Below are 27,788 nucleotides of genomic sequence, written 5' to 3'. Positions count from 1 at the left end.
ATACCGTGATTTTTCTTTTTATACCGCTGAAAAGATACGTAGCTACATGGAGCAGTTTTACTTGTTTTTCTCATTAGATATACGCTTCATTTCTCACCTCTAGATATACCAAAACATTTCATGCAATTTGATGAGGTCGAGGGAGATAGTCTGCAGATGTCCCGGAACTTTGTATCCAGTTGAAACCCTGATTAATTGTTATTCGCCTTCCCAGTGGTGAAACTACCTGAATGCAACATTATGCTACACTTGCCGACAGGACTTCGCCACTCGGCAATGCATCCAACAACTGTTCCGAGAACGTTGACACGCACATTGCATACGGGCTCACGGACACTGCGCACACAGTCGTCTAAGCGGGCGCATTATTCCGGGTAGACATCACGGAATGAAGGGTTAGCAATCCCGTCACCTGACAGTGCTGTGAAACAATGCCAAACAGCACGAAGACGGTAACGACTATATCCGCGAAATGATGCGGACAATCCTTGGACTCGGACGATTAAGAACCGTATTTCGACGCTCAGCTTATCACTCGTTAGCTTGGTTGAAGTGGTACTAAATATGCATAGTAGTATTACAAAGTCGGTTCTGGATAGAGATTCCTACTACCGACACACTTACCGACACTTACTCAGACTCAAACCCTTCTCCGCGATGACGTCACCGCGGAGAAGGGTTTGAATCTGCATAAGTGTGTCGGTAGTAGGAATCTGTATCCAGAACCGACCTTGTATTACTACTATGAACTATTTAGCATTCTTCCGATACTAGCAAAAAGTTAATGCTATACTGTAAGTCACCTTGAATTCAAATTTTCGTGAAAACGGAACTTCCTGAATCCTAAACGTGCATCATCCTTACCCAACCAGCCGCGAACGGAACCTACATTTAGGAAAGCGAACAGAAGTGTGGCTTTTAAGGTTCTACAGGAGATGAGGCTAGCTTGAAAGCTGATGAAAAGTTGAATCGGGCCTCTTGTGCAAGCACACAGAAGCCACCCGCGCGTGGCAAAGCTGTCGGCATTGTACTTACGCGGCCAGTGAAGATGTACATGTGTACGAGGCACAAAAGGCCCAATTATACGGACAGATTTGGGTCAGTCACGAGAGTCCCAATAACTGACCGAAGATCCTTGCAAGATATCTGTAACTTTCTTAGAATTCGGAACCGTCCGCAGATGTCCGGCGGCTCGTGCGATGCGTGAATTTTCAGATAATCAGGGCGACGTGGACGGATCAATTCAGCTGTTCGCCAAAGTTCGTTTGATCGAAGTCGAAATTTAGCAAAGACACGTTGCGAATTCTGGAAACATCCGACAATGTCGCGTGCCGAAGATTCTCTGTCCCTGTGTTACGATCTGATTCTCGATCTTCCACCTCCCCTACAGCTCGGCAAATATTTGTCGACGACTCCCTTTCGCCGGGCGGTTTTTACCCAAGACACGCGTTTCCTAGGTACGTTACACGCCGCACACAGACAGACGGAATTCGATCCTACGCACGTGAAACCGTGTCCGGCACCAAAGTGTCCGTGCGTTAGTCCTGGAGCCTGGATGCGGGACAGCTGCTTATGCTAGATATACGCACTGCTCGGAGAATAGCAACCGATCAAAAGCGACGACGTATATCAATAAAGGAGGCTGCATAAGGCCCCGCATGACCGCACGAGCGTGCCTTCTCATTAGAGACAGTTCGAAACTTGCCCCGCAGTTACGATGCCGGAATTGAAAGCTGCTCAGTCGGACTGCAGGGCTGCAGGGAAAAAGGGCTAGGTGCTCCGTTTTTTGACGTGCAGGATGCACCGCGAAGGGAGAGAAAGGTGGGGAAAAACTCTCGCCATGAGCAAAAAATTCACACTCACGATGTTACCGGCGGAAAGGTTTTCGGGTAAATTAGAAGGAAGCGTTTTTCGTCCTTTTTCACTCTAGCAGTTTTCGCATCGATTGTTCAAACTCGGATCGCTGGAAGAGATCCGAAAATTTTTCGAGGGTGTCGCATTTGCCAATCTACTCGCTCTTCTCATTTACCCCGCTCTCCAGGTTCCCACGCCCGTCACGATGATGGGTTCTTAATCTCCACCCGGTATTTTACACTCCGCGGAATTAAAGGGAATCACGTTATCACGTCCTTACAGTTTTTTCCACGTTTTTAAATGTATTTAGGTGAATGAGTTGCAGGTCCACATCCCGTCGGCACAACGACAAAAAATCTTGGCACCTTCACCTCGCTAATTGGAATCAATGGCGCCGCGCTTTTTACCACGGATCTTATAAAAATTCAGTGAATAGATGTTGAAACGGTGCTGAATTTTCATTACATATTATCCACAACCGTAATACGACTATGTACACATATGCCCGAGTACTTTTAACGACTCTTAATCCGGTTTGTCCTGAATTTTTCCGCGTCTCCCTTTCCAGTTCTTTCAAGTAGTACTATAAGGGGTGTGTCATTTTTTTCAAATACCACTGATCGTTTTCAGCTCCATACGAGATTAAGATAACGTCTTTGGAGAAAAGTTGCGCCGGTAGTTTAGAAAAAGACGTATTATGTGGCCCTCACAGAATAATACGATACGTATCATTTTCTGAGCCAAGGTTACAGATATTTGAGATCCTTTTTTTACGGGCTTCGCATATGAATCTGCCGTACAAATGTAACAAAGATCTTCAATCAGGCTTTTCTTCACCGGAAGTGAGAAAAATTTTTCTTGAAAATATAATTTTGTTGCTTTCACAGACTTGTCATCGTAGAATTTAACTGTCCGCATCCGTCAAAAATAAACACTTTGCACGGACAATAACTTCGTAACGTCTAATGATTGACACTGCATAGCTGACATCGTCGAGGAGATTATTTATTGCTTGATGCTAAAAAAGAATGAAAGAGGACCTAAGACTCGGTCTTAATTGGCCGTGGTATGTCTTTGGGAATGCTAAACCACCGAGGGTTGCGTTCCTGGGTGAAGTCGTTATTATCCAGGCCGTTTTTCACCTTTCTTTACCGTTCCTTAATCTTTTTTTTATCCTCGTTCTTTTTTTTTTAAAACTACCGACCTCTTGTTTACGTGCTTAATTTTTTGTTCCCAGGCATTAGCGTAATTTTTTCCCCGCTTCTGAAGGCTTGAAAAAAGAATAGAAAAAGAATCTCCGCATAACCCTCGTTCCCGCATCACGCGGAAGAGCGAATAATCTCCTCGGCGAGCAACGATGCGAGAAATACTCAGATTTCCTACAAAATGTGTAACCGACTGTTTAGTAATAACTACGTCGAACGGTGCATGCATGTCTACAACTATTCGAAAATATGTAAAACAGTCGGTTTTACGGGGACAGCCGTTGCCGGAATTGCATATTCATGCTTTCCAAATACACGAACAACCGTATTATCAGATCCGTACCATTGGTGCACGGGCAGGTGCTGCGAACCCTGATTCATGCAGGTCTTACAATAATTAATGCGGTCTAATCAATGCGATCAAAGGTCGAGCGTCACTCCGGACACCCGGTTACTCGATACGAGCCACTTTTACGAAATCACCAATCCCACCCGCCCTCAGGCCAAGCCCCAGACCGTTGAACGAAGCTCGTTCAAATATAGGATTTTAAAATTCGCCAAAGAATCGACCAAAGCGAGAAATTTGAAATGAGAATTACGAGCCTGCCGCGTTCATCCCCTTCCGGGCCGATCGGACTTTTGTTTGGGAAAAGTGTTAACGGAACTGTTGTTTTCGAATGCCACACGTGCTTCTGTTTTCCAGACGACGACAGGAATCGGGGAAGACAGCTCGCACCGTGTCCCCTGGGACCACCGGCTCCTCCGATTCGGTTTTCCTCTCGAAGAACGGTGGCTTCCGTTACGAAAATAAAATTCTGTGCCCACGATGTCTGGCGCCTCTGAAGTTCGCAGCTCTTCGATGTTCACCCAGGTACATAAGGTGAGTGTACCAGTTATTGACCCTGGCCTAATTATTGAACATTTTTCGTTGTATCTGTTTGATCCTTGGTTCTAAAATCACCAAAAAATAAATTTTTAGTGTCTTACTCTTTAGCAACTGGTTTTAGTCATCGAAAAAACCACAGTTTGTGCTGTCAATTTGAAATTTTGCAGAATAAAATGTTCAATAATTGGGTTTGAAGGTGGCAATAATTGATATACTCACCTTACGTGCTTACATACACACCTTAGGGGATAACACCGCTCTAGAATATTGGAAATTTCTATTTTTTTTTTGTTTTGCATGAACAATATCATATTAGTATCATAAAAACAATATCCAGTTGGTCCTACAGTGTAATTTTTTTTTTGATAGGTTCAATTCTCGATTTTGCCACAGTGACTCGGAGCGCATACTGAATACTCATAAAACTTGAAACGGATTTTTCTCGAAAGCACTTTTTTTAAGTGGCGTTGCCCCTTAACCGACAGCCAGACTGCCCGGCGAGGTGAGAAAGAGGTTCGAAATGAAGGGAAAACTGCGGGCGGAGATACAAATGATCCAGAAACACATCAGGGAACTCCCAAGCGATCCCGACAATCCGGCCCAATAATGAGCTCGCGTTTTCGGCGCCACCGAAATCAAGTCCCTTGTGTCGCCATTGTGTCCGCTGCTTTGTATCGAATTATGTGCCTTTCAATCCGGGCTTAAGTTACTACGAAATCTTGAGCCCGTCCGCATCCAGCACGAACGCACACTCTCGGCCGTGACACGTATGTCTGCATTGCCCTGCGCCCTGCAAACCTGGCCAAGTTCACCGTCTGATCCGCACCACCTGGACGCCGAGTATCGCGTACGTCACTCTCGGTGTGGGAATTCGAGCGGAAAGAATATTCGAAAAGGGAAAGTATCGGCCCTTCGTGAAAATTATTTCTGCGAAGCTTAAACATTTCGCACAATTTTGTACAAAAAATTGTTTTCACATAAAATAATTGTAAATATGCATAGTTTGTCATAAAAACTTGTAGATTTTCATCAGTTACGATTTCTGCAATCGAAAATTCTGCAAGACACTACAGTTTTTCGAGAAAAATAACAATTCTTTGTGCAAAACTATGCAGATTTGCAAATTTTTACGAAGTAATACGAAATTCATAAATTTCTGTAAAAATTCTAGGAAATTGAAATTTTCACCGAGAAGGCACAACGATACGTCAGATCTCTGTCGGCGATTTTTCAAATCGAAATCTGCTTCGAAACGAGAGCAAACTTAGTTCTAGTCAATTTTTCAGTCACGAACCGATTGAAACGCACAAGAGATCGAAAGTTCGCCACTTTTCCGACACACACTTCATCCCCTTCGTTTGATCCGCCGTTACGAAATTGTCGTGAAAATCACGAAGAGGGAGAAAGTGTAGCATGTACTTGTATCCTTATATATACACGTATATAATAAACGGACAGGTAGAATAGCACATTATAATAAATATATGGGCGTTCCCGTACGAGGTATTAGGAAGATTTACGCCACTTGAAATTAGTTCCTTGGGAAGATGAACAACGCGCAACGCGGTATGTACGAAAAAAGTTGTCTATTTCATTCCGTGTACGCAGACATATGTACACTGATACACGGCGTAACTCTGTTATTGTAATAAATGCAAAGCCTGTTCTCGACTGACCAGTTCACCGAGCAAGGACAAGCGGACAAGCACGTCGACGAGGTTGTGCAGGGGAAACGAGTAGGTAAATGACCAGCATAAATCTGCCCTAATCAAGTATTAGGCTTCCATGCGACAAGCGTACACACGCATCAGGGGGCCTTCGGTTTTTCCATAAGAAAAATCTAACTCAAATGGCAAAACTCTGTTGGAGCGGGTACAGCAACGATGGAGAAGAGCGTTATAATTCGGATCGCAAAATAATTGACGCATATCCGTCGAATGATTTATCAAAGGAACTATGTTATAAGTATTTCATAGGTGCAGGTAAATTAAACGAGATGATTCTGTATTTTATGCTTGTATTTATCGCTCTGCGCAGGATAAAAGCGACGCGGTACCGCGAGCACATTTCGTCCAGTAATAATTATACCGCATGAACCGGAGTTCGATCGGCAAGGGGATGTAAATAAAAAAAAAAAAAAAAAAAAATAGAGAACAGAGATAAAAAAGTGAAAAATGATAGAGTAATTCCAACTTGGTCGTTTGGTCAATACGCAATGACAGCAAAGGTGAACGGGATAAAGGGTGAAGATAGTGACCATAATTAGGTCCAATGCACATGGAGCACGTAGACTGGGTTCTAAATGGCGGTAGGTACTGCAGTTGGTGCGGAGGGTCGGTACGAGGTAATGCTTCCATAGACGCACGCACACCCCCTACAAATCGGCCCTTCAAATATTATAATCCCCGAGCTCCGCACATGAATATGTAATTATTTCTAACCGCTGCAGCGGTACCCGCGACGCAGGGGGGAATGCGGAGCAAAGTCACCGGGTGAGGGGGTTACGCTCTGTTAATGGGGGTGTTTAAGCGTGTACCATGGGTACCGGTGCCTACATGGAAACCTCCCGCATACCACGCGCAGCTCTGTCAAGCACCAGACTGCAGAAGTCACGAATGTTCGATACACGAAAGCGTTTGTGCTTCCACATGCAGGACACGAGGTGCGTCAAATCGGCGACACGATTATCGCCTAGATACGTGACTCGCGGATCTTTGGCCTTTTTTTCCGACGATTCGGAAGCCTCTCAGCCTTCACGTACCGAAATCGTTGGATGTTGTATTTTTAAACAACGGTTTTGGCCTTTCTTCTCATCGTCAGTTGTGCTCCCAGTAGTCAAGAGCTTGCTAAATGCAAGGTCGAACGACAACGTTAACGGTTGACGACTATTTTAGGAAGGGATGACTATACGTACAGTCACGGTTGTATTTATTTTTGGAAGTTATCACGGTGCTCGTCGCAGTCTGCCACTGTCATCATTTTATAAGGGAAAAACACGTCGGGGGGTGTATATTACGGTTCTTTTACCGCCGCACAGGCCATATTTCAATAATAATTTTCTCACGGCTGAAATCAGGCTGTATATCACGACTTTATACGCTGCGACAGGGTATTTCGACGAGGTTTCAGACTCGCGCTAGTTTTCTTTACGAATAATTCACGCATCTGGTATATTAGGATAATTAGTTGACGGTTTATTAACATCGTAATTGTTATATGTGCCAGGGAGATGCGTATCGCTTGACGACTTCTGTTACTCGACTTCGGCTTAACATTATATTATACCTTATATATGTACCCGTTCGGTTCTTGGCGCCCCACGTGGCCGTAACTTACTAACTGATCCAATTTAACGCAAAAGTTCATTTCCATACGACGACACGCTTCGAAGATCTCCTTCGCCGTTGCCTGCAGTTAATATACACACGTCGAACAAACTCCAAATGTTCTTCGAACCCGTGAAGGAGCAGCAGCAGGCGCTCAAACGACTTGGTGGAATTCGAACCATGCACGCACTTACACCCGGTGACGAGTCGAAATTCATTATTCTCACAGAACACGCAAAAGTCAAAGATCAAGGAAAGGTTTACTCGGACAATAAATCATTGCGGAATATCAATTCCGCACAAAATTCTACCGATGTCGATTTCGCCCGTAGTATGGAACGCCTCCAGATGTGTAGTTTCATCGGATGAACAAATTCTTTCGCTTAACTCACAACAGATCGAATCCTTGTAAATTCGTTGCTGTTACTTAAATGTTAACCATTCTTACGAGATAATATATCCATTCGCGTTAGAATCTACGAAATCCAATCATTGAAACTTGGTCAAAGAACAATGAAAATTAACATTCAAGTCGAAAATGCAGCAAAGATTTGTTTGTGGTTCTTTACGGCATTTCTTTCGTCGAACTGTTACTATAATCAATAAATAGTAATTTGTAACCGGAGTGAGGAGACGCCTCGAATGGGATCAAACCGCGTAAATTCTCCTCATACATGTTGTGGGCCAATAAAACTACCCTATAAGACGTCTTAGGAGAACCCACGATCCGATACTCTCTCAGATGTGTCACTCTCCTTGTCGGTTTTGGAGAACACAACGTCCGGCGGAAACGTACGTATAAGAATGAAACCTCGAGTCATCCGGCTCCTCCGATGAATAGCCCAAGAAATCTCTGGCGTCCCGTAAAATTTGGGATCGAAGCTTCCGACAGCTTGTACGTACAAGAGCGACGACAGAGTCCCGCGAAGAACTGAGACGTCTAAAAATTATTCCACCGTCTCCGGCTGCAGGCAGCATATCATCGAGGACCGCGAGGACGGAGCTTAAAGGACGAGGGTAGAAACACTGCGACTAGCATCTTGGTGATCTTTCCGCTTACTAATTGGCGAGGATGACGTATAGAGCGAGTAATTGGTCGAACGACGCGGAGAAACTTGGGGGAGAGAAACGACCGACGACGTTCGGCTTCGCCTTTGGTTTTGGCTCGGTGAACTCCGCTCTACGTACCTACGTAAAGCCGCCTCTTCTCTCGTCTCTCTCCTCGGCGCTTAGGTATTCGTTCCTCCGTTTCGTCGACGATTTACGACTCGAGTATGGGTGTGTATAATGTATTATGTGTCGCACTCGGGACCGAATCCCTTAATTCCAACGGATGCGCGTACGGGGGAATCCCGATTCCAAGTCGGCATCTGCGTGTCTGCGAAACCGTGAAACTGCGTAGATCGAACCACGGAACGTCGCTCCTCGCCGTCTTTTGGTCGTCTAACGTGATTGCGTCACGGTGGCTGACCGCATCTGTGCTGGGACCCCAGCCGACGCGACGGTCCCGGAACTCCCCGGGTCAGCCCTCGGCCTGCCGCCATGGACGCTGTCCTGATCCCCCCGGGGCCTTAATAAGGCCCCGAAACGCACGGCGCCCCTCGCTTTTTACTTACAAAAAGACGAAAACGTATATTCAACCTTTTACCGCGGCATGAATTCCTCCACCGGCTGTGGTCAGCGGTAATTTATCGCCGGTTAGCCGCTAAGTTTTCGTTGATATTAAAAATCCGTTAACTCCTTGCCTCGTACGAAGCCATATTTGGCTGTTGCTTGGCTGCTAAAGTTTCTCATTTCTTTTTTCACTATGATAAAAGACTTTTTTTCAAAACCAACTCTGAATACTAATTATACATTCCTTCGTGTAACGGAATGTATTTTTTTTTTCGTTGTCTTTGGTAAGTGCAAACTGTCAAAATGTTTGTGTAAATGTAAAATTTTTATTCCATCTCCTTCATGATTAAATAAACGAAGGTACCATTGAAAAAACGAACTCTGCACACTGAAAGCTATCGAAGAAAAATTTGGATAATGCAATAAAAAATATTTATACCCATCGTGTTTTGAATCGTATATTAACCCGCTACCGGTGATATATTTTATTCGGTCGTCGTATATCTCTCGTAATAAATTGACCCAGATTTAAAACGACTAAGCCAGTCATGTCCATGGATTAAGGACTCGTTTAATGTTTATGATCGTTAACACAACGTTAATATGCTTTTTAATCTGCACGGTTAATTTTTGCTGATCCTGTAATTGCGGCAAGTACCCATATACGTGTAGGCATAATGTATGCACAGCGTGCGTCGGGTTAACGCCATATAATGTGAATTTCACAGACCACACGTATTAATTATAACACAATCCGAAACTCCCGGTTACTATGAGTTATGATACCGTAATAAATTTTAGTGCGGCTAAAAAATCCCGGGGATTGTACAAGAGGGAAAATTTACTAGAGCAAAGACATCCGCGGTCAGTTTGCGGGTTGTTTCCTTACCTCAAAAACCCCTCGTTATATAACTATTTACGAGATGTAACGGACATTGTCCAGACGCGATGACATTTTCAAACCTCACCTAAAATCTCCACTTCATATTTCACGACTCGAGCCACCGCGGGCCTTGTTAGGCCCCTGTAACACAATCTACCTACTTCTCTTCTTCTCACTTCCTGCGTGTAAAGTAAAATCTCTCCGAGGAAGACTGCGGACCACGTTGTTCCAATAATCTGTCAAGAATAAAGAAGACCCGCGTACGACTCGGATGGGACCGAATAAGACGGAAATCAGACTCGCCTGACCTCGTTGAAATCGAGGAAAAGCTTCGGCATGGGCCTCGAAAAGGATGCATAATACGACGGTTGTCGGCGCGCAGTCGTTGGATATAGAAAGACATTTTTGTAAAAAAATCTGGGATAGGATGCAGGACACTTTGGCATAAAATATAAAAGTCTCGCCCTCCCAGGAGACCGGGGCCGGCAGGCCTGCCTAATAATTCTCAAGGGGCGTCCCGACGTGTTCGTGTCAGAGCGTCGCGACGCCCGCGTCCGTCTTGCCGACGATGCAGCGCGCCCCAACACAACGGCAACTTTTACTATCGAGCGCGCTGCACACCGTCGGGCAAACAAACTCCAGCTATAAAGATAGTATAAATAAAATGGGTAATAATTATAAAATTGTCTTCTCATTGAGATCGTCAGCTGTCGCCACTTACTCTGCGACCTTTTAAACCGTGCGCCCGACAATCATACGGCGCTCGGTTTTGAAAATGGAAATATGAGAGACCTCGGTGACCGAGAATCATCGACCAAACGCGCACTTTCTCACTCGATAAATTTCATTTGTTACAGTAACTAGAAAAATTCGGTAAAACAGGTATCGTTAGAAAAACTGTTTGAATATTGTTGCGGTTACGAAAAACCAGGTGCGTGTAACCATTTTACGCTATCGTCGATCCTTTTTTGGGAATTGCAACGCAAAATCAGTTTTTTCGGTTTACCGTAATTTTTTATTTAAACAAGGCTTTAACGTCAATTTATTGTTGCACGAGCATTAAATTTTCGCAACAGTTACAAGAAAATCTAGTAACAGTGATCGTAATGAGAAAGAATAGTAACGGATACTGGACTTTCTGGTGACAGCTAGAAAACTAATTTTCATTTTGTACCTAGATCTATATTTTTCGGTTGTGGTAAAAAATGAAAATAGTTGAGGACTGAGCGGTAACCGGGACTAAAAATTTCTCTCAGTGTCTGTATTCGAAAAGAGGAAAAGAATAGAGAAACTGTCGTCTGGACAGCTTTTTCATATTCGAAAACGAGTGTTTTCTTTTTTGCTTTTTCTCGTTTTGCTTGCTTCTCAACAACCGTTGACAGTTCATCGAATATTCCCGCAGTCCTCCCCTCGGTCGAGCGATCAACGATCACCGAGTACCGAGTTGTAACATAGCCGGTGTAGCTGAAACTCGACACTCTTGTGCAATGTGATCTGAGCCGCTTCAAGCCTGGCAGCAAACCTTATGGAAAACGATACGAGCGCCGGCGCCAGGGGCCACTGCACTTTTTAGTCTTCCGAGTGTGCACAAGGCTCCTGCAGTTTCGCCAACTTCCTCAGGGATTTTGCAAAAGACTTTTCTACGCATCGCTGCGGAAAATTCCTTCCCCGATAAACGGTATGAACTTTTACTGCAACGCTGCTGCGGATAAGGCTCGAGTTCGGTTCGTTATCTTACTTTGAGAACTCGTTAAAAGTGCCCGAGTGTACAAAAGGTACCCGCCGTAAGTTTCGAGTTCTTTAAATTACAGCATCGATCAGCAGAAATCATTTTTACCCAAGAGTTAGTTGATTTTATCCTTGCGAATATAAGGTCTGCCCCAAACAGGATTAATTATCGACACCATGATTAAATTTCAAGCCGTAAAAGTATAATCCCTGTTGTGAAATCCCCCTGAGATTAAATTCGGGTCTATCGATCAATTTATTTTACTTCCCGCATGATAGACAAGGCAGCATATTTAATGAAAATAATTTTCTTGTACTCGAGAAATGATTTATTAATCGTAAATGGATATTTCACCGTTTCGTCGTTTTAATTTTCAAATCGGAAGAACAAATTTTACCACGACCTAAGATGCTCGAAAACTGAATCCGTTGGTCTTAAAATTACCTTCCCTTGATACGTCACGGAATTTGAAGTATTTCAGGTAATCTGTCCAGCTGGATGGCGACAGAGAAGAGTTTTGATACTGCGGGAAACAAGAGAAAGAATAAAATTCTCGCAGCACGCGCAAAGATGAGTCCCCGTTCATCCGAGATGCGAGCGATGAAAGTTGATAACTGTTGGAAACAGAGTCTGGTATTCAGAACGAGCTGAAACCAATGGGCTTCTAATGAGGGTGGAGCTTTGGTCGAAATCTCCACCTACTCTTAAAATGCTCTATTTCTTCCCGAGTTAAGACCAACTTAACTTCATAAGTCAGTTGGCATCTTGCCGCTACGAATGGACCACATAATCTCGGGGCGTACGCAGGGGATAATTGAATTAGGATTTCAATAATTCAATTACCCATGAAATATCACGGAGCTAATTTCATTCCAGATATTACCCGTTAAACGCGTACGGCTTCATCTCACAAATTGATATTTACGAGTTTCGAGCGAACGATTGATCGTGGAAACCTAACCAGTTCTGATTTTCCGATTGTGAACCGTGGTACATGTACGTATTTATCACCGAAACACAAGTCGCGTGGATGAAAATTTATACGGTGTTATCCACGCCTCGCGATAACGTTCCAAGATCGAATTTTTTAAACCATCAAATCGTGTTAACACACCTTCTACAAACCAGTGATAATAAACTACATTTTTTACGACTCGCGTGCTTGGCCACGTTAAGTGTCTTATAAATTGGAACATAAACTCTCTGTGCTAAGTCGAAGCGTTCCCAACGGAACAAAATTAAACAGAACCCAAAAACTTGGAAAAAAAAACTCCGCAGACGCTCCGATATGTTAAGTTCCGGTGAAACACTGGCAAAGATTCCTGCTGCTGACGATGCGAATCAATTAACGCATCCTCACGCACCTCAGGATTTTACCGTCTCCCGTTTACTGTCAACGCCAACGCAGAATCTGGGTGAGTGCAATATTGACCCGACGATTAGCGAGGGATAATGAAAATTAAGCGTACTTGTGATAGTTTGAAAATTTGAAAAAATATTTCTTTCGTTTCACCAAATTCCGTCAAATTTTCATCATATTTACACATTTGTGGGGTGAATACTGTGATGACCGATATTACGTATTTATCGTATATACGTTCGCGAAAACACGTGAAACGAGATCTGAATCGCATTAAATTATCACGTCTGACGGAACGTTTCTCGAGTTATGCCGCTTTGATGAATGCGCAAGTACAGAGGTCGTATTCAGAAGCCAACGGGCTGCCCGTCTGCGAATTGGTTTTTCTTTTATTTCCCTAGCTTATCTTTAGCGGCATCTTCCGACCATTTCATTTCATATTTCTTATTTCATATACTCACTCGCCCGACGGTCGACGTTTAACTGTTGCAAATCTGCAAGTCAGGTTAAATCCACTTTAAACGATTACTCGTTGACGTTTCACAAATCGCCTTTTTTACGCCATAATATAACGTTTATTTCCTATTAGGACTGTTGTCCATGATCGTCGCATCGACTTTTCAACAAGTTTTATTCTTCCAATACAAATTGATTCCACGATAAGATGAATCTCTTCAAATTACTCGGTGTTCTGGGAATTCTCTGACGATGTTAACGAGCATTAAACGGGCGACATACCGTTCATGATTGTAAAATATCAAACATATCACATATCGTGTTCTTCATCGTGGTATTCTTTGTTAAAAATCAGCCCGAAACAATATTTATGGAATCACCTAAACGAACGTAATGTTTAAATATTTATAAACATCACCAAAATCTGAACCCACGAATAAACGGTTCCACGCAATGAAAGTAAGAATTGATCTATGACAGAAATTTCAGATCTGTCAATCAGAGTCGCTGGTTGTAGAGGATTAGCGCGGTCATCGGTTCGAAAGTTATTTTTTGTCAACTCCGCTCGCAGTTGTTCTAACATCGCCAACTCTGATTGGAAATATCATTCTTTGACTGTAAAAAACACCTTTCAATTCAGCGGTTTGAAACCGTGCATCACTAATTACTTCCTGCACTTCTTTATACCGATCTCTTAAACTCCGATCGGGAGTAACGGAGTTTTTCAACATCCTCATAGACATCCTAGTAATTACGGTTGTTTCAATGCTTCATTACCAGCTTGCCTAACAGTCATGTAAATAAACGAATACAGCACAGTTTCTCTAACCATGCCAGGATGCAACGATTCACCTAATTCTGGTGGCCGAAGGCCCCGAAGAAGTCGCACTACGTTCTCCGCTCAACAGTTGGCAGCTTTAGAAAGAGTCTTCGAACGGACGCATTATCCGGATGCCTTTGTCAGAGAAGAACTCGCGACGAGGGTGTCGTTGTCCGAGGCAAGAGTTCAGGTAAACTATAACGATACACACGTAGAAATCGTCATAATTATATTAAACTAGGTGTCAACGAATTTTGGCGATAGATTAAAATGCGCGCTGTTGACGATGCGTGTCTTACAACGATTAAGAATCTTCCCCAACGTAAATATTTCGAAGCACTAGATTGTTAGCGGAGGCTTTGATGTCGCGAAAAATTATACTCTAGAAATCAATTACTTTCTAAAAGATAAGAAAAAAAAAAACTCAATATTGCTGTATGAGTGGTGGTAACATTCGACGATATCAATGTGTTTTATAAATGTATAATACGTTATTAGAAACATCTATTCGGATGTAAGAATACATCTAAAAATATCCCTTCTTAATATGCACCCTAAAATGTACTCATGAAACCGGATTTACCTCACGGCAACAAGACAAAAAAAAAAGAAAAACCAGACGTGAATATTATCGTGAATATTTTATTTAAGAACGATTAAAGAAAATAATCCTTCAATATGACTATTTATAAAAAAAAAAAAAAAATGTGACGGATAAAGACAGATTAAGTTGGTGCAAAAACAAAACATGTATAAAGTTTGATCTATTCGTAGATATTATTGGCTAACGTTTTGTGATAGAAGAAAAAAAAAAGTTTAGAAAATAGAAAGATAAAGTAAGGGAAAAAAAGAGGGCTGAAAACGGATACTTTGGTCGGAAAGTTTGCGCCAGACTTGAAAAGAGTAAGTGATCGGGACGTGACACAACTTGGTGTACCGCCGAGGATGCAGCGGTTGCGGACAGCTAGGCGGAAAATCGGAGGAGACAGGTTGTCAAGCGACGAGCTATGATTAGCCTCGTCTTAGCATATGTGTGCGGCATAGCATAACCAGCACGTGTGCTTACGTCTGTCTCTCCGTCCGTCCGTCTGCTGTAGGACTATCTGTATGCCTGCCAGGAGCCGTCACGCTGTCCCGTCTCCGGTCCAACCGTCCGCGTATCCGACCCTACGACTCTGATCTGAAAACTGGGCGAAAAGAGTAGGCTTCCGAGAAGAAAATAACGGATATGAAAAAAAGACACCTATCCGATTCTCAGCCTCTTTCAATAACAAATGCTTGGAGGGTGATGGGGTGCCGATTGAAATGGGCAAACTGCCGGTCATTATGTTATACTGGAGCGAAATTTTTATGTGCCCGGTTTGTTATGCAGCACCGTGCAGTTTTAGAAAATTAGCGTGAGCAAAGTCCGGTGAGAAAATTAATTTTTCTTTTGACGGTATATCGTGCCGCGTACGCGTGGAGAATCGATTTCAACTCTTCGCGTTAATGAGGAGCGTCCTCGAGATACTAAAAATTCCATTTTCTGCAATGATCTTACTGATGTATCGTCGAATATATGTATATATATATATTTTTTTTTATATATATATTTTATACTTAGGTTTGGTTTCAAAATCGAAGAGCTAAATTCCGGCGAAACGAAAGAAGTTCAGCGATAAATCGGGGAGTCGTTACGAACCGGGAAATGGAAACTATGCTGCCTTTGCGGCCGATAAGAATCACCCATTCTCACGACAGCAGCGTAGACACAATCAGCCAGTCTCCGCAAGTGCCTCAGTATCCTTACACCGAATACTGGAGATCCCCGCAAACTTACACGAACATTCAACCGTCGACGAGTTGCCACGGATTTGCCAACGCCAATTTAGGGGCGCCTTATCATCAAGCGGAATCACACGCCGCCCTCGACACATCCTCGATAAACACTTTGAACGCCCTCAGATTGAGAGCACATACTTATGGAACACCTTACTCCGGCATGCACGCTAGTATGTGATAGAAGGTTTCGTTTATATTCATCTAAAAGGTAGTATGCGTAATATACCCGCGAAATGACTTGTTGGTTTCAAAATTTATGTGCACGAATCGACGAATGGCCCAAGATTGAATCGGTATCATTCCGCGTTCAGAATTTTATCGACGTTCATGACTGAACGAAATTTGATTTAAGTCCTGAAGATGGCTACGCGGTTTTTTCTAAGCAATTAAACCACTAATCAACTGCTTGTGATGTATACACATTACGCAGTATGCACATAGATGCTAGACAAAAAGTTTGACGATCAGAGTAATTCGCAGTGATTTCCGCACTCGGCTTGCGGCAAAAGTAGTTGCTCAAATCATCACTGTGACAGAGCGCCAACTTTCAAGCCAATCGTTGGTATTATTTTGTAGATCATCGATCGAGCCTTAATGCACCAATGGTATATAAGTTGCATATAATAAGGCGCAAGTTCATTTTTGTAACAAATACATCATTATTTCTCAATAATAGTTTTGAAGCCCATTTCTTGAAGACTTAAAGCATAATAATTACAATATTACTAAGATGCAAAAATGCATGTATCGATAATTACAGTATAGGTTTGAATAAAACACATATTTCTTAAACGCGGGTAAAATGAACACATGTATGATTAACTAAAAACAGGGTAACATTTATTTAATATAATAATATTAAAAGCGCTAGTGCTGAAACGGATGAATAATTTACACATCGCGTTGCGGCGAATGTACATACATAAGCACAACTTTTTGTGTAACTTTGTTTGATCTTATTATATATTAATGTAAATACAGTCTTAGATGTCTGTAGATTGTAGTAACATTGTATAAGAATTATTGTAACAGTAGAATAAATATAGAATAAATAAAACATAGACTTAACAAATCTGAAATAAAACATCGAATTATGAAGTACCGATATAAGGTAAGACGATCGAAATCTTGTAAGAAATATTATCAATTGCATTCTAATATTATACTTATAATTGGCACACCATTTTAATATATATAATATCATTTGCTTAGAGCCCGAAGGGAATGAGTGCCATATTTTATTTTCACGATCAAGGCCATGCCCTTCCATCATTTTGTCAGTCAATAAGTGGAAGTATAACTTGAAAAACTCGGCTTGACGATGTACAGAGAAAGACACCGCCACAACCAGCATGATACCTACGGAAAACTTTCTTTGATATAAAGACTCAGCTTGTCAAATGATCTCTCTAGGCAATGGAAATACGGAAAAAGGTGACAATGAATTGATGTAATTCGAGCCAAAGATAACATAATTTGATCTCAATTTCATTGAACTGGAAAAAAAAAGACTTTCTGCAGTATGAACTAAAACCACGGAAACGAGGCAGTTTTTCGAAATAAAACGTGATGAATTTCAGAAATCGGACTAAATGAATTTTCGATATTTCCAGCGCTACTTCAGTGAAGTACTACAATTCCGTGAGTTCAGAAGAACTTTGGAAATCCTGGGATCAATGAATACCAAGTTGTAGATTGATCCGTTAACACAATTTTGCACAGTATTTTCTACGTTACCTTCTTGCCTTACGTCGTATAGGTCTGCATAAACTTATTTTCACACACTGTTCCAACGTGGCTCATAAACATTTGAATCCGAATTATCTAGCGGTTCTAAGGGTATTGAGAATTCAATTATAGATTCAACATGTAAAGCAGCATATCCATTTATCGAAGCTGCTTGGATGTTGATTAATTTCTAAACAGTCACTTGTACATTTTGAACGACGTTACTCCAGTCAACTTTAGAGGGAACCAGATAAAAGGCTGGAGCTATCTTGCTACCACATGGACATTGGGATCCCGCGATCCAGCTGAAAGATCCAAGCTTGGTAGCACATTTTGGACAGTTCAATTTACCTTCAACATTGTGTACTATATCAGGCATCCAGGCCAATGGTTCTATAAAATAAGTTTTCGAACAAAATTCAGAGTCACACAGCTCATTGTTCTCATCTTCTTCCACAGGTTTTTTCGAAGTCTTTGCCACTTTCAAACCCTTATCATAACGTTTCGAGCTTACATGACGCCAAATTTGTTTTTCTCTCGGTGTGTGAGGTAATATATTGCTAGCAGAAGCTACGATTCTTCGGCAACGCTTGCACCGATACACCGTCGGCTCAGGTCGTATTGTAACTAAAGCCGGGTCTGGCTTTATCAAGTCTATACAAGTTTGTGGTAATATCTTTGCCTTTCTCACTTTATCAGCCGCTAATTGAAGGCGATACATTTTGAACTGTACATTTGTATTGTCTATGCTGAATCCCATGTCCTGGTACAACTTCAATTGAGCCGCGAATCCAGGATTAGGTCCTACGAATCTTCTCTTTGATTTGACGAGGTCAAAAGCCTCGGTAAAACTCATGTTATATTTTTTCATAATAAAAGCTATAACCACTGCAGCGGACCGGGAGACCCCGAAGTAACAATGTACCAAAGTCTTGTGACCGTCGTCTTGAGCATGTTTAATAAATTGGTAAGTCTCTTCGAAATATGTTAGCAAGTCTTCTCTGGGTAAATCAGTCACTTGAATATATTTGAATGTTATGTCAGGTAGAAGTTGTATTTTTCTAGGCAGCGGACACGAGTCCAATGTCAAGATGTGAGTTATTTTCGCCTCTCTCAACCAGTCGACATCCGTCGCTGCTGTAAGATTTCCCAATATGACTCCTGGCTCTATTTCATCCCAGCTTCTTGGTCCGGCGTCAAAATCTTCTCTTGTCAACTTCCCTGCATCATCTTTTGCCATTCTGAAAACAGATACATTAACAACTACAATCTTTCACAGAGAAACCAATCATCAGCGTTCAATTGAAATGGATTATGAATCTGATTACGTATGATTGTTGATAAAAAATAAACATGCAGAATAACAAATGTTCATTTATCCGAGACTATGAGGAACGGCGATTTCGTGCTTCTAGAAATAATTCATTTCCAGATACTCCGCTTTCATAAATTGCAGTTAAAAATGTGCTATAACACAGGTGAACAATATTTCAATGAACGGTAGACTTGAAGAGGGTGAAAAAATGTTCCCAACATATATGTACATACTTTCAATCATAGTTACAACTATCTCCTAATTATCATGATTGAATACTTGCCCACTTGGTGAACGAGAATTTGTGCAAATGCAAACCCTGACAAGCCACCTTGATAGATGTGAATTGGTGATTGATAGAACGTGAATTAACAATACATAATAATAAATACAAACAAATTGTAAATTATGTCAATTTCTTGATAGTTAAGATTCAAAGCAAAGATCCACACGTTCAATAATCAAAAATAAAATCAAACAGAATTGGTACGTCGTATTTGCAATATTATGTTTTCGGTATTGTTCTCAAACGATACGCAGAACAATAATAGGAGAGGCGCATGCACTGTAGATTTATGGATAAGATTCTTGTACTTTTTGCGTGGTTTAACCAGGTTTAACGAGGAACGAAAGATAGTGAAAAATCACCTTTTGTTGGGCCGAGTCAATCCTCGAGAGTTGAAACTTACCTGAATTCCGAATCCCGGCGCCATTCACTCTTGCCACTATTTATAGGGACTCCACTGCCACTGCAGTCTCGTTTTCACTCGCAGAGTAAAAACCATGTGCGAACCGACATCGTGTATAATTCGTGGGGATTATTTTTCTGCCTGTAGATGTGTACGATTATCGCAGTATAGTTAGACGCGAAACTGTGCAGCAGGTACGACGTGGTTCGTTGTAAAGAAGGGAAAGTTTTATTGATTTTTTATTCGTTGAAAAATGTAAAACGAAATTGATGTTGAGTTGAGAATAGGAGAAGGCGCGGTGACGTACATCCTGTCAGAATCGTCGGACGAGACAAACACGAGCGAGTTTCACATATGCCAATTGCCAATTGCCGACTTGCATTGCATCCAGTAGGCGGCCTTCCTCCTTCCTCATTTTCGCAGCCATGGCAGTTCCCGGCGTTTGCTTGCCGCAGAAAAATACCTCAAGAGTATTAAGACAGAAGGCTGAGGAGTTTCTCGCGTCGAGGAAATACGCCAACAACCTTGTAGACATCATAGGACAGTGGGAAGTACGTAGGATTCAAATATTTGACATTATTAACACTATATTGAATACTTATTTCGAGGTTAATTTGACGTTTTCTCATCCTTGCTAATGTCCAGGAGTCCAATACATCATGCATTCTCACTTTGGAAATGATATTTATCGAGGTTTTGAAAAGGGGGAATATGTACCAAGAACAGAGCATATCTCTCACCATCTCTGGTAAGTTTAAATACCTCATCGTTCGGACAAAAAAAGGTGAAGAATATTTCCAAATTCATTATCATTCTATATGCATGTGTCAAATTACACTAATTTCCTGTTTCACATATTAACTTCCATTTACCAAAACAGGAGAGTCACTATTGAAGTAAAAATTACTGCTCGATGTTTCAGATCAGTAATTGTAAAACTATCTTCATACTTAATTAAGTCAAATGTACAGGGTTCACATCTCCTTGCTTTTCCAATTCCTATAGTGTCTGATTTTATTATAATTATAAACTAATCTGGCGTGAGTCTTGTTTCTGCATTAATGTCCATTTTTCAAACTTCCTTCTCTACTTTTATTTCCATCATTGACAACAAATTCAACTAATTTTTTGAAACATGCTATTTGAACTAATTTCTTCTACTGACCTAAGTATGAGTGTTGATTCTTTGCAATAGAGCCAAGCCCAGAATCTCGCTACATATCGTGGCTACGTAATTGCTATGAAGAAGTATGGGGAAAATTGCTTCAGTCGATTGAGGGATGTCGGCCAGCGATACAGTTGCAGGCTTTATCAACTGCTCTAAAACTAATGGCAGAAGAGGGAAAAATGCCCTTGGAGCCAACAGATAACCTTGGATATTACTTTCCACTGCATAGACTAAAGCCCATACTGATGAAGTTACTATCGCCTGATAACGAGAACACGAATCTTATTGCTAGATTTCAAGAAATTGCTGCATATCCTGATGCCCTTTATTTCACGTGGAAAAGTTTACCGGCATTGACTCCAAAGAAACAACCAAATGATACTTACATAAGTAATTTATTGGAGCTCATCGATAAAATGCCGCTGCCGAAGGATGGCCATGGTAACACTATTGAATATTATACCATAGTGCAACTTGAAATATTTTGGTAGAGTAAAGTTATTGTGTTCGAAACAAATTGAAAATAGAATTTTTTTTTATTAATTTTTATTTTTGCAAATGTAATCAATTGATAAACAGTCACAACCAACAAAACTAAAAGACATTGCTTTAGAGTGAAACAACTGATTGCTTCCAGAATTAAGTACAGAAAAATAATAACCTGCGTTGATTACACATTGTCCAAATTCATAGGTGAAAAGGATGAGGAGTGGAAACTCCTGTGTGGTCCACAACAGGAAGAAGGTATAGATATGTGTCAAAATTGACTTTTCAATTAATTTCAAATTTGGAAGGCAATTCGAAGATGACTAATTTAATTTGTTCTGCTGTATTTGTTTCACTTTATTCCAACTGTTTACAATAAATTTAGTATCTATTCCATAGTCATAGAATGTAAATCAAAATGTGTGCACATTCTGTTGTAGAGATTGAATGGTAGAGTGAAAGAAATATTTTATACAACTAAACTGATCTACAAGCATAGTCTTATAAGACTTGACGAGTCCTGATCAACCTTATTTTGAAAAGCTAATCTGAGTTAGTACTGGAAATTCAGTTCCTTCTAGTATTTTTATTGTATTTTCAGGTAACAATTTTGTCTCATGGGACCAGTTCGGGGCTAGAAAAGCATTAAACAAGGTGTGGGCCTGCGTAATGCATTGGGAGTTGGGAGTCCAAGTTCACAAAAAATTGCTTGTTGTTTTACTGGAGCGTGTGATTCACCACTTAGACAAGCCAATCTTATTAACTGATTTTCTCATGGATTCTTTGGACATTGACGGTCCTATAGGGATGCTTGCACTTCAAGGCGTTTTTCTACTTGTTACCAAGCACAATCTAGATTATCCCAATATATTCACCAAACTTTATTCCATGTTTGAACCAGAGATTTTTCACACAAAGTATAAAGCGAGGCTCTTCTATCTCTCGGATCTCTTCCTTAGCTCTACGTAAGTTCTGTAGTATTTTCCGTTTTAATTTATCTGATTTAATTTTTTCTAGTACTTCCCTACAGTCTTGCATTGATACCAAAAATGACTTGTTAGGTTTCATATTTTTTCAGACATCTACCTGAAGCACTGGTGGCGGCATTTGCAAAGCGACTTGCTCGTCTCACTTTAGTTGCCCCACCGGAAGATATTCTCATCATATTACTATTTGTGGGCAACCTATTGCTGAGGCATCCAGGTCTAAAGCGAATGATCGATCATCCAGAGGGTGGTGAGGTTAAAGGAAGTAGCGGAGATGACCCGTTCCTAATGGAGGAAAGAGATCCGCTACTAAGTAACGCGCTCATGACTAGTCTCTGGGAAATTAGGGCCCTACAATGGCACACGATGCCTGGTGTAGCTGCTGCGGCACGTTTTATCCGTGATCCGCTGCCTTCCGTCGAATATGATATGGCGGCTGCTTTGGAGCGCACTGGTGGTCACATATTTGAACGTGAATTGAAGAGTAAAGTTAAAGAAATCATGCTGACCTTTGAGCGACCTACATCTATGGCTTTACCAAAAGGCGAACGACTCTTGCAGTACTGGCAACTTACGACTATACATTGACTCCTCAGTGGGATAAGCTGAAAGCTACCAATTTTAGAAAACTTGGCAAAGAGTAAAGGTCTGAGGTAGTATAAGCGTTGGATATCAGAATTGATCGAAATGATATTAGGTTGAACAAAATTCTTTCTCATATTAACAACGAAGAGAATAAACGATTTCCAGCGGTTAAATGATAATTGTGAATATATCGTGGTATGGTGAAAGATGTAACAAATCGGTTGATTCTTCTACCGTTCGTTTTGGCATCCGTGTAGCTACCTGTACTTTGGATTACTCATATGATACAATTTTCATCAAATTCGTGGGGCAAGTGTTTGTGAAAAAGAACTCCGCACTATAAAATTTTTCATCAAGGCTTCGAGGGCTTAATTTCGAACGTAATAAGGAATATAATACGAGTTTTTTTGAAAAATAAAAATACATAAATAAATGACGTTTAATTGTTTGGATTAAGATCTCAAACATATCAGGTGTGCGACGAACATGAAAAACAGTGGAATCTACCAACCAGCCAATTCAACGATTTTCAGATCAAAATAATAAATCGTAATTGAAGGATTAATTTTGCGCGCGACACATAACCAGGTACCATGATCAAATATCGATGAAATCAGAATGGCTGTAATCTTGAAACATAACTACTGAATGTAAAAAAAATAAAAGAAATTGTGATATAGCTTATGAAAAAAAACTTGTACTCTGAGAAAAATCTGAATCGCGCGAGTTTCTATTTTGTAAGCACACTATATTACTATGGATTCACATTGAGTATTGTAAACGTTGAAAAAATAGATATGAGTATATATATATGTACATAAATATATATCATTGAATAATAATGAATCAACTCAAGTTTAAAAAATTGATCCTCTAGAAATTGACAGTTTGATACGATTCTGTTATTGACAAAATTGATATGTCTTGTTTATTGTGACAAATGTTTTTCCTTTTTTTGGATAACAATGAAGTCCATTCTAAAGACGCACTATCGTTCATCGTATTGTTAGTGCTTTATTTTATATCCATGGACGTTTGAAAATGTAAATAAAGTTAGTTTTCAAAGACATTAGTGGATTTCATGGGCAAACATTCAATTCCAAACAATATATTGAATAATATACGAGTTAAAATCATGATAATAGTCTAACTATCGATGGTTTGAAATTGGCATACTCCCGAAAGTTGATAAATCAATAGACCACGACGGTACTGCAGAATGCATACTGACCATCTGTTTGCATAAATGACGGTAACGACTCGCGATGCAATTTTTTTCAATTTGCCAACTGACGAATGACTGGCTTCTGTTGCAGTTATAACCAATGTAGATAATACAATTGAAAGATAGAAAAAGATAACTCAGTGTCAGCTGCTTACAAGTGAAAGCATGACAAATTTGTGGTGTATTCTTTTAACTTCGTCAAGTAATAAAGAGCGAAAGGTTATATTGTTCGGCTACATCGTTTGTATTCCATGACGTCATAGACAAACTGAGACTGTTGCCACAACGGATTTCGCTCGTCCGCTCACCTCTGTGTCCTCTGACATCAGAATTTCAACAATATGTACCATCCCCCCATTCCACTGATCTCAATTATAATCACATTACAATAGAGATTATTGCCATGATTATTGCCCTACTCCTGCCATATTGTCCAACGATGAGCCAACCAATCATAATACAGGGTTGAACAATGAATCCGATAGTTTTTGTAAATCGACTATAGTTTCCAGCACTATCCGCGAGCGTAGTTTCCAATCATCACTCGACGCAGCACTGACTATAGATAAACGAGAGGCCTGTTATATCGACGCCCTGCGCCTGCCGTGTCGCCGATAACAAAATAATTTCATGTTCATTGTGGAGAACAGTTCGTGAATAGTGGATCGAATTGTATGTTGTGTGAGAAACTAGCGGGTGTATTTATTATCAATATCAGTATGGACTTGAATTGAAGTTAACATGGTATCAGGATTCTGAGAATAGTGTGCACCCAATAAATTCTCCGCATACAGCTGGTAGCAGACGCTAGCAGCGACACCTACCCTCTCTGGGCGAGCAAGCGTGGCTAATCAAGGCACCAAAAGGTAAGCCGTAAGGGCTGTTTATTTTTGGGTTTTCGGTTTACCGCGTGGCTCTTAGGCCAGTTTTCCTAGAGTCATGCGATTTTCCCTTATATTTAGTTATACAACGTACTCAATAATCATTTGACCGATCAGCAATGACCACGGAAACGTAGGTGAAGCGGTTGAGCAAAATGTCGGGCATCTTGCGTGCCGAACGAAGTGTCTTGTTATTCCGTTGGCTAATCTACGCGATTATAGTTTGTTAAAGTTTTTCACTAATATATCTCTAATTAACAGAAAAATGAGCAGTTCCGAGGAGGTATCATGGATCTCGTGGTTCTGCGGTCTCAGAGGAAATGAATTTTTTTGTGAGGTAAGAATTTTTCTAATCTCCTTCTCATACAATCGTTATGATAGGTACTACCGATTATCAGTCAAAAATTTGGTGAAATCACTTTCTATGAATCATTCCTTAAATATTATGGCGTCTATTGTTGACCTCCAAATTTGCACTACCGCTGATATTACTATATATCCGTATGCTAATCGAGTGTAAAACCAAGTGTTTCAAAATTTAACTGAGATTATCATTATTATAAGTGTGGAGCTCAATTTTTAACCGAAATTATGTTTACAATTTCTACGCAGGTTGATGAAGACTATATACAAGATAAATTCAATCTAACTGGTCTCAATGAACAGGTTCCACACTATCGTCAGGCATTGGACATGATCCTTGACCTCGAACCTGGTACATATTGTCTTTTGTTTTTAAACTCTCTGTCGTACTTGTTATATATTCTCTGTGATCTACACCACTATCAGAACACTTAAGAATAATTCAAATCTTAAAACTTGAAAATCATAAGTACTGATAGCTCTATCGTCAAAGCGTAGAATTATAGGTATAGTTGAGTCGATATTTTTTAAGAAACTTCTTTTGCATCTTTGAATCTGGTGTGTTTAAATTGGAGAATATTACTGAGATGTGTACATTTTTGACTCATAGCTGCACATATAAACTTGAAAAATTTCCTAATTTTAGATGATGAACTGGATGACAATCCGAACCAATCGGATTTGATAGAACAGGCTGCTGAAATGCTGTATGGTCTTATTCACGCACGTTATATTTTAACGAACCGAGGTATTGCACAAATGATTGAAAAGTATCAGTCTGGTGACTTTGGCCACTGTCCACGTGTTTACTGCGAATCGCAGCCTATGTTGCCACTAGGACTCAGCGATGTACCAGGCGAAGCAATGGTCAAAAGTTACTGTCCCAAATGTATGGACGTCTACACTCCTAAAAGTTCACGACATCATCATACTGACGGTGCATATTTTGGAACTGGATTCCCACACATGCTGTTTATGGTGCATCCCGAATATCGACCTAAACGTGCTGCTAACCAGTTCGTGCCCAGGTAAAACCCTCACAACGAGAACTAGAAATAGTTGCATAACTACAGAACTAAAAGATTTCTACCAGTCAACCAAACCAAGATAGTGATTTATTTATTTGGCTCTATTTAGGCATACTATTATGTGATATATACATTCTTATCTCGAGACCAGGACTCGAGAATTACTCTAAATACTTTATTTTACAAAATTTCAGGTTATATGGATTTAAAATTCACCCCCTGGCTTATCAGATTCAACAACAATCTGCTGCAACCTTCAAAGCTCCATTAAGAACTCTCAACTATAACAACGGAAAGCGTTAAAACTTTATTTAAATTTGAATTAGAAAATTTTCATTCGTATTTCGTAATACAAACCATAATTTTGTTGATAAGTTTTAAATAAACTGTCACTTGTTTTATAAACCTTCTTCAACCGGTTTCCGAGACCGAAGCAAGCGAACAAATCTATAGATGCAGCGTGCAAATATTAATGTTCGTAGGTAATTATAACCTTTCTCCATTTTACTTATACGTATACCTTTTTGTTTACTTGCCAAATCTAATGAACATTTCATTTTTTTAGTATGTAGCATAGTATCGAGATAATTTAATGTTAACTTCATGAATTCCGTGCAGTATTTTTTAACGCGCACTTGATTGTGCAGTTCGAAAACCTGTTAATTATTGATTGTTCTACTCTGAAAACAAAATATACCAATATTACGTATTTATCTATACTTCTAAGAATGGAACGTACCATTGTGTTTACCGTCAGTTAATTTCATACATGTATAAGAATACAGAATGAAATTACCTCTCATTGCTACAGAGCAATTTCTAACGCAATCGACAAACATCAATGAAAAGTAAACTAAAATTAGAAGTTAGCCTAATAGTAAAGTAAATTTGTTATTAACGATGAGATCAAAACCGTGTCATCATTTTCCAAATTATTAGTAGGATAAAATCGAAAAAAAAAATGGTGTATAAACTATATTTGCTAAGCATAGTTTAATTTATACAATAATTAAATGCCTACTATAATAACGAAGGTGATCATTATTTTTAAAGTTTAGTACTAGTGAATCCGGTATTGATTTTCAATCAGTTGGCTACTTAGATATTTAGACGTAACGAAAATGTTGAAACGGACCATATCTCTGAGTGTAATAAAACTTTCTTTCGCTAGATATCTATGCGATAAAAAAAAACGTATCCCAAATTGTTTTAGCAAAAAAGTTTATCTGGCTTTTTCAGTCTTTCAAATCTCTGGTGTAAATTTTTAGCCTTATTGGCCTTCTCATCAAAGTTGGCCAAGTGCTGGCTATGTAAGAATTTGCTCGGTTTTCGATTTCTTTGAAAAATTGCGACTAATCATAGGAACGCATGCCAAAAAGT

General features: G+C 40.4%; 4 protein-coding genes across 10 annotated transcripts; 3 read left to right on the top strand and 1 right to left on the bottom strand.

Moving 5' to 3' along the window:
* Nucleotides 1-12,274: 12,274 nt before the first annotated feature.
* Nucleotides 12,275-17,445, top strand: LOC124213868 (paired mesoderm homeobox protein 2). The gene is made up of 3 exons (XM_046615571.2): nucleotides 12,275-12,912; nucleotides 14,151-14,323; nucleotides 15,737-17,445. Exons 1-3 carry the CDS (start codon nucleotides 12,786-12,788, stop codon nucleotides 16,130-16,132), a joined length of 696 nt encoding a protein of 231 aa, XP_046471527.1. The 5' UTR covers nucleotides 12,275-12,785; the 3' UTR covers nucleotides 16,133-17,445.
* Nucleotides 17,195-20,072, bottom strand: MKP-4 (MAPK Phosphatase 4). Of its 4 annotated transcripts, XR_006882006.2 has the most exons (3): nucleotides 19,687-20,072; nucleotides 17,692-18,923; nucleotides 17,195-17,313 (listed from the first exon to the last, which is right to left on the bottom strand). XR_006882006.2 is itself a non-coding variant. In XM_046615568.2 (2 exons), exon 2 carries the CDS (start codon nucleotides 18,920-18,922, stop codon nucleotides 17,873-17,875), a length of 1,050 nt encoding a protein of 349 aa, XP_046471524.1. In that variant the 5' UTR covers nucleotide 18,923; nucleotides 19,687-20,072; the 3' UTR covers nucleotides 17,505-17,872. The 4 variants fall into 4 exon arrangements, 3 of the variants coding, with proteins under 3 accessions (XP_046471524.1, XP_046471526.1, XP_046471525.1); XM_046615568.2 differs by lacking the exon at nucleotides 17,195-17,313 and having other exon boundaries at nucleotides 17,505-18,923; XM_046615570.2 differs by lacking the exons at nucleotides 17,195-17,313; nucleotides 19,687-20,072 and adding an exon at nucleotides 19,609-19,666 and having other exon boundaries at nucleotides 17,505-18,923.
* On the top strand, nucleotides 19,762-25,002 carry LOC124213866 (nucleolar complex protein 4 homolog B). 3 transcript variants are annotated; one of them, XM_069134129.1, is made up of 7 exons: nucleotides 19,771-19,880; nucleotides 19,969-20,237; nucleotides 20,332-20,470; nucleotides 20,882-21,295; nucleotides 21,548-21,598; nucleotides 21,942-22,305; nucleotides 22,419-25,002. In XM_069134129.1, the coding sequence occupies exons 2-7, from the start codon at nucleotides 20,112-20,114 to the stop codon at nucleotides 22,912-22,914; spliced, it is 1,590 nt and encodes a 529-aa protein (XP_068990230.1). In that variant the 5' UTR covers nucleotides 19,771-19,880; nucleotides 19,969-20,111; the 3' UTR covers nucleotides 22,915-25,002. The 3 variants fall into 3 exon arrangements, with proteins under 3 accessions (XP_046471521.1, XP_046471523.1, XP_068990230.1); XM_046615565.2 differs by having other exon boundaries at nucleotides 19,762-20,237; XM_046615567.2 differs by having other exon boundaries at nucleotides 19,764-20,237; nucleotides 20,332-20,434.
* Nucleotides 24,861-27,437, top strand: CkIIbeta (casein kinase II subunit beta). 2 transcript variants are annotated; one of them, XM_046615573.2, is made up of 5 exons: nucleotides 24,861-25,002; nucleotides 25,279-25,354; nucleotides 25,630-25,732; nucleotides 26,027-26,408; nucleotides 26,603-27,437. In XM_046615573.2, exons 2-5 carry the CDS (start codon nucleotides 25,283-25,285, stop codon nucleotides 26,709-26,711), a joined length of 666 nt encoding a protein of 221 aa, XP_046471529.1. In that variant the 5' UTR covers nucleotides 24,861-25,002; nucleotides 25,279-25,282; the 3' UTR covers nucleotides 26,712-27,437. The 2 variants fall into 2 exon arrangements, with proteins under 2 accessions (XP_046471529.1, XP_046471528.1); XM_046615572.2 differs by lacking the exon at nucleotides 24,861-25,002 and adding an exon at nucleotides 25,009-25,150.
* The last annotated feature ends 351 nt before the right edge of the window (nucleotides 27,438-27,788 follow it).

The sequence above is a fragment of the Neodiprion pinetum genome, chromosome 3 (assembly GCF_021155775.2).
Source record: "Neodiprion pinetum isolate iyNeoPine1 chromosome 3, iyNeoPine1.2, whole genome shotgun sequence".
NCBI lineage: Eukaryota > Metazoa > Arthropoda > Insecta > Hymenoptera > Diprionidae > Neodiprion > Neodiprion pinetum.
This window is presented reverse-complemented; position numbering and strand designations above follow the sequence as displayed.

Coding starts and splice junctions, on each gene's coding strand:
- LOC124213868 (XM_046615571.2), top strand. CDS start 12,786: ATGTTAAGTTCCGGTGAAACACTGGCAAAGATTCCTGCTGCTGACGAT. Junction 12,913..14,150: donor AACGCCAACGCAGAATCTGG/GTGAGTGCAATA, acceptor TAACCATGCCAG/GATGCAACGATTCACCTAAT. Junction 14,324..15,736: donor TGTCCGAGGCAAGAGTTCAG/GTAAACTATAAC, acceptor TTTTATACTTAG/GTTTGGTTTCAAAATCGAAG.
- MKP-4 (XM_046615568.2), bottom strand. CDS start 18,922: ATGGCAAAAGATGATGCAGGGAAGTTGACAAGAGAAGATTTTGACGCC.
- LOC124213866 (XM_046615565.2), top strand. CDS start 20,112: ATGGCAGTTCCCGGCGTTTGCTTGCCGCAGAAAAATACCTCAAGAGTA. Junction 20,238..20,331: donor ACATCATAGGACAGTGGGAA/GTACGTAGGATT, acceptor GCTAATGTCCAG/GAGTCCAATACATCATGCAT. Junction 22,306..22,418: donor GATCTCTTCCTTAGCTCTAC/GTAAGTTCTGTA, acceptor ATATTTTTTCAG/ACATCTACCTGAAGCACTGG.
- CkIIbeta (XM_046615572.2), top strand. Junction 25,355..25,629: donor GAAATGAATTTTTTTGTGAG/GTAAGAATTTTT, acceptor ATTTCTACGCAG/GTTGATGAAGACTATATACA. Junction 26,409..26,602: donor GCTAACCAGTTCGTGCCCAG/GTAAAACCCTCA, acceptor ACAAAATTTCAG/GTTATATGGATTTAAAATTC.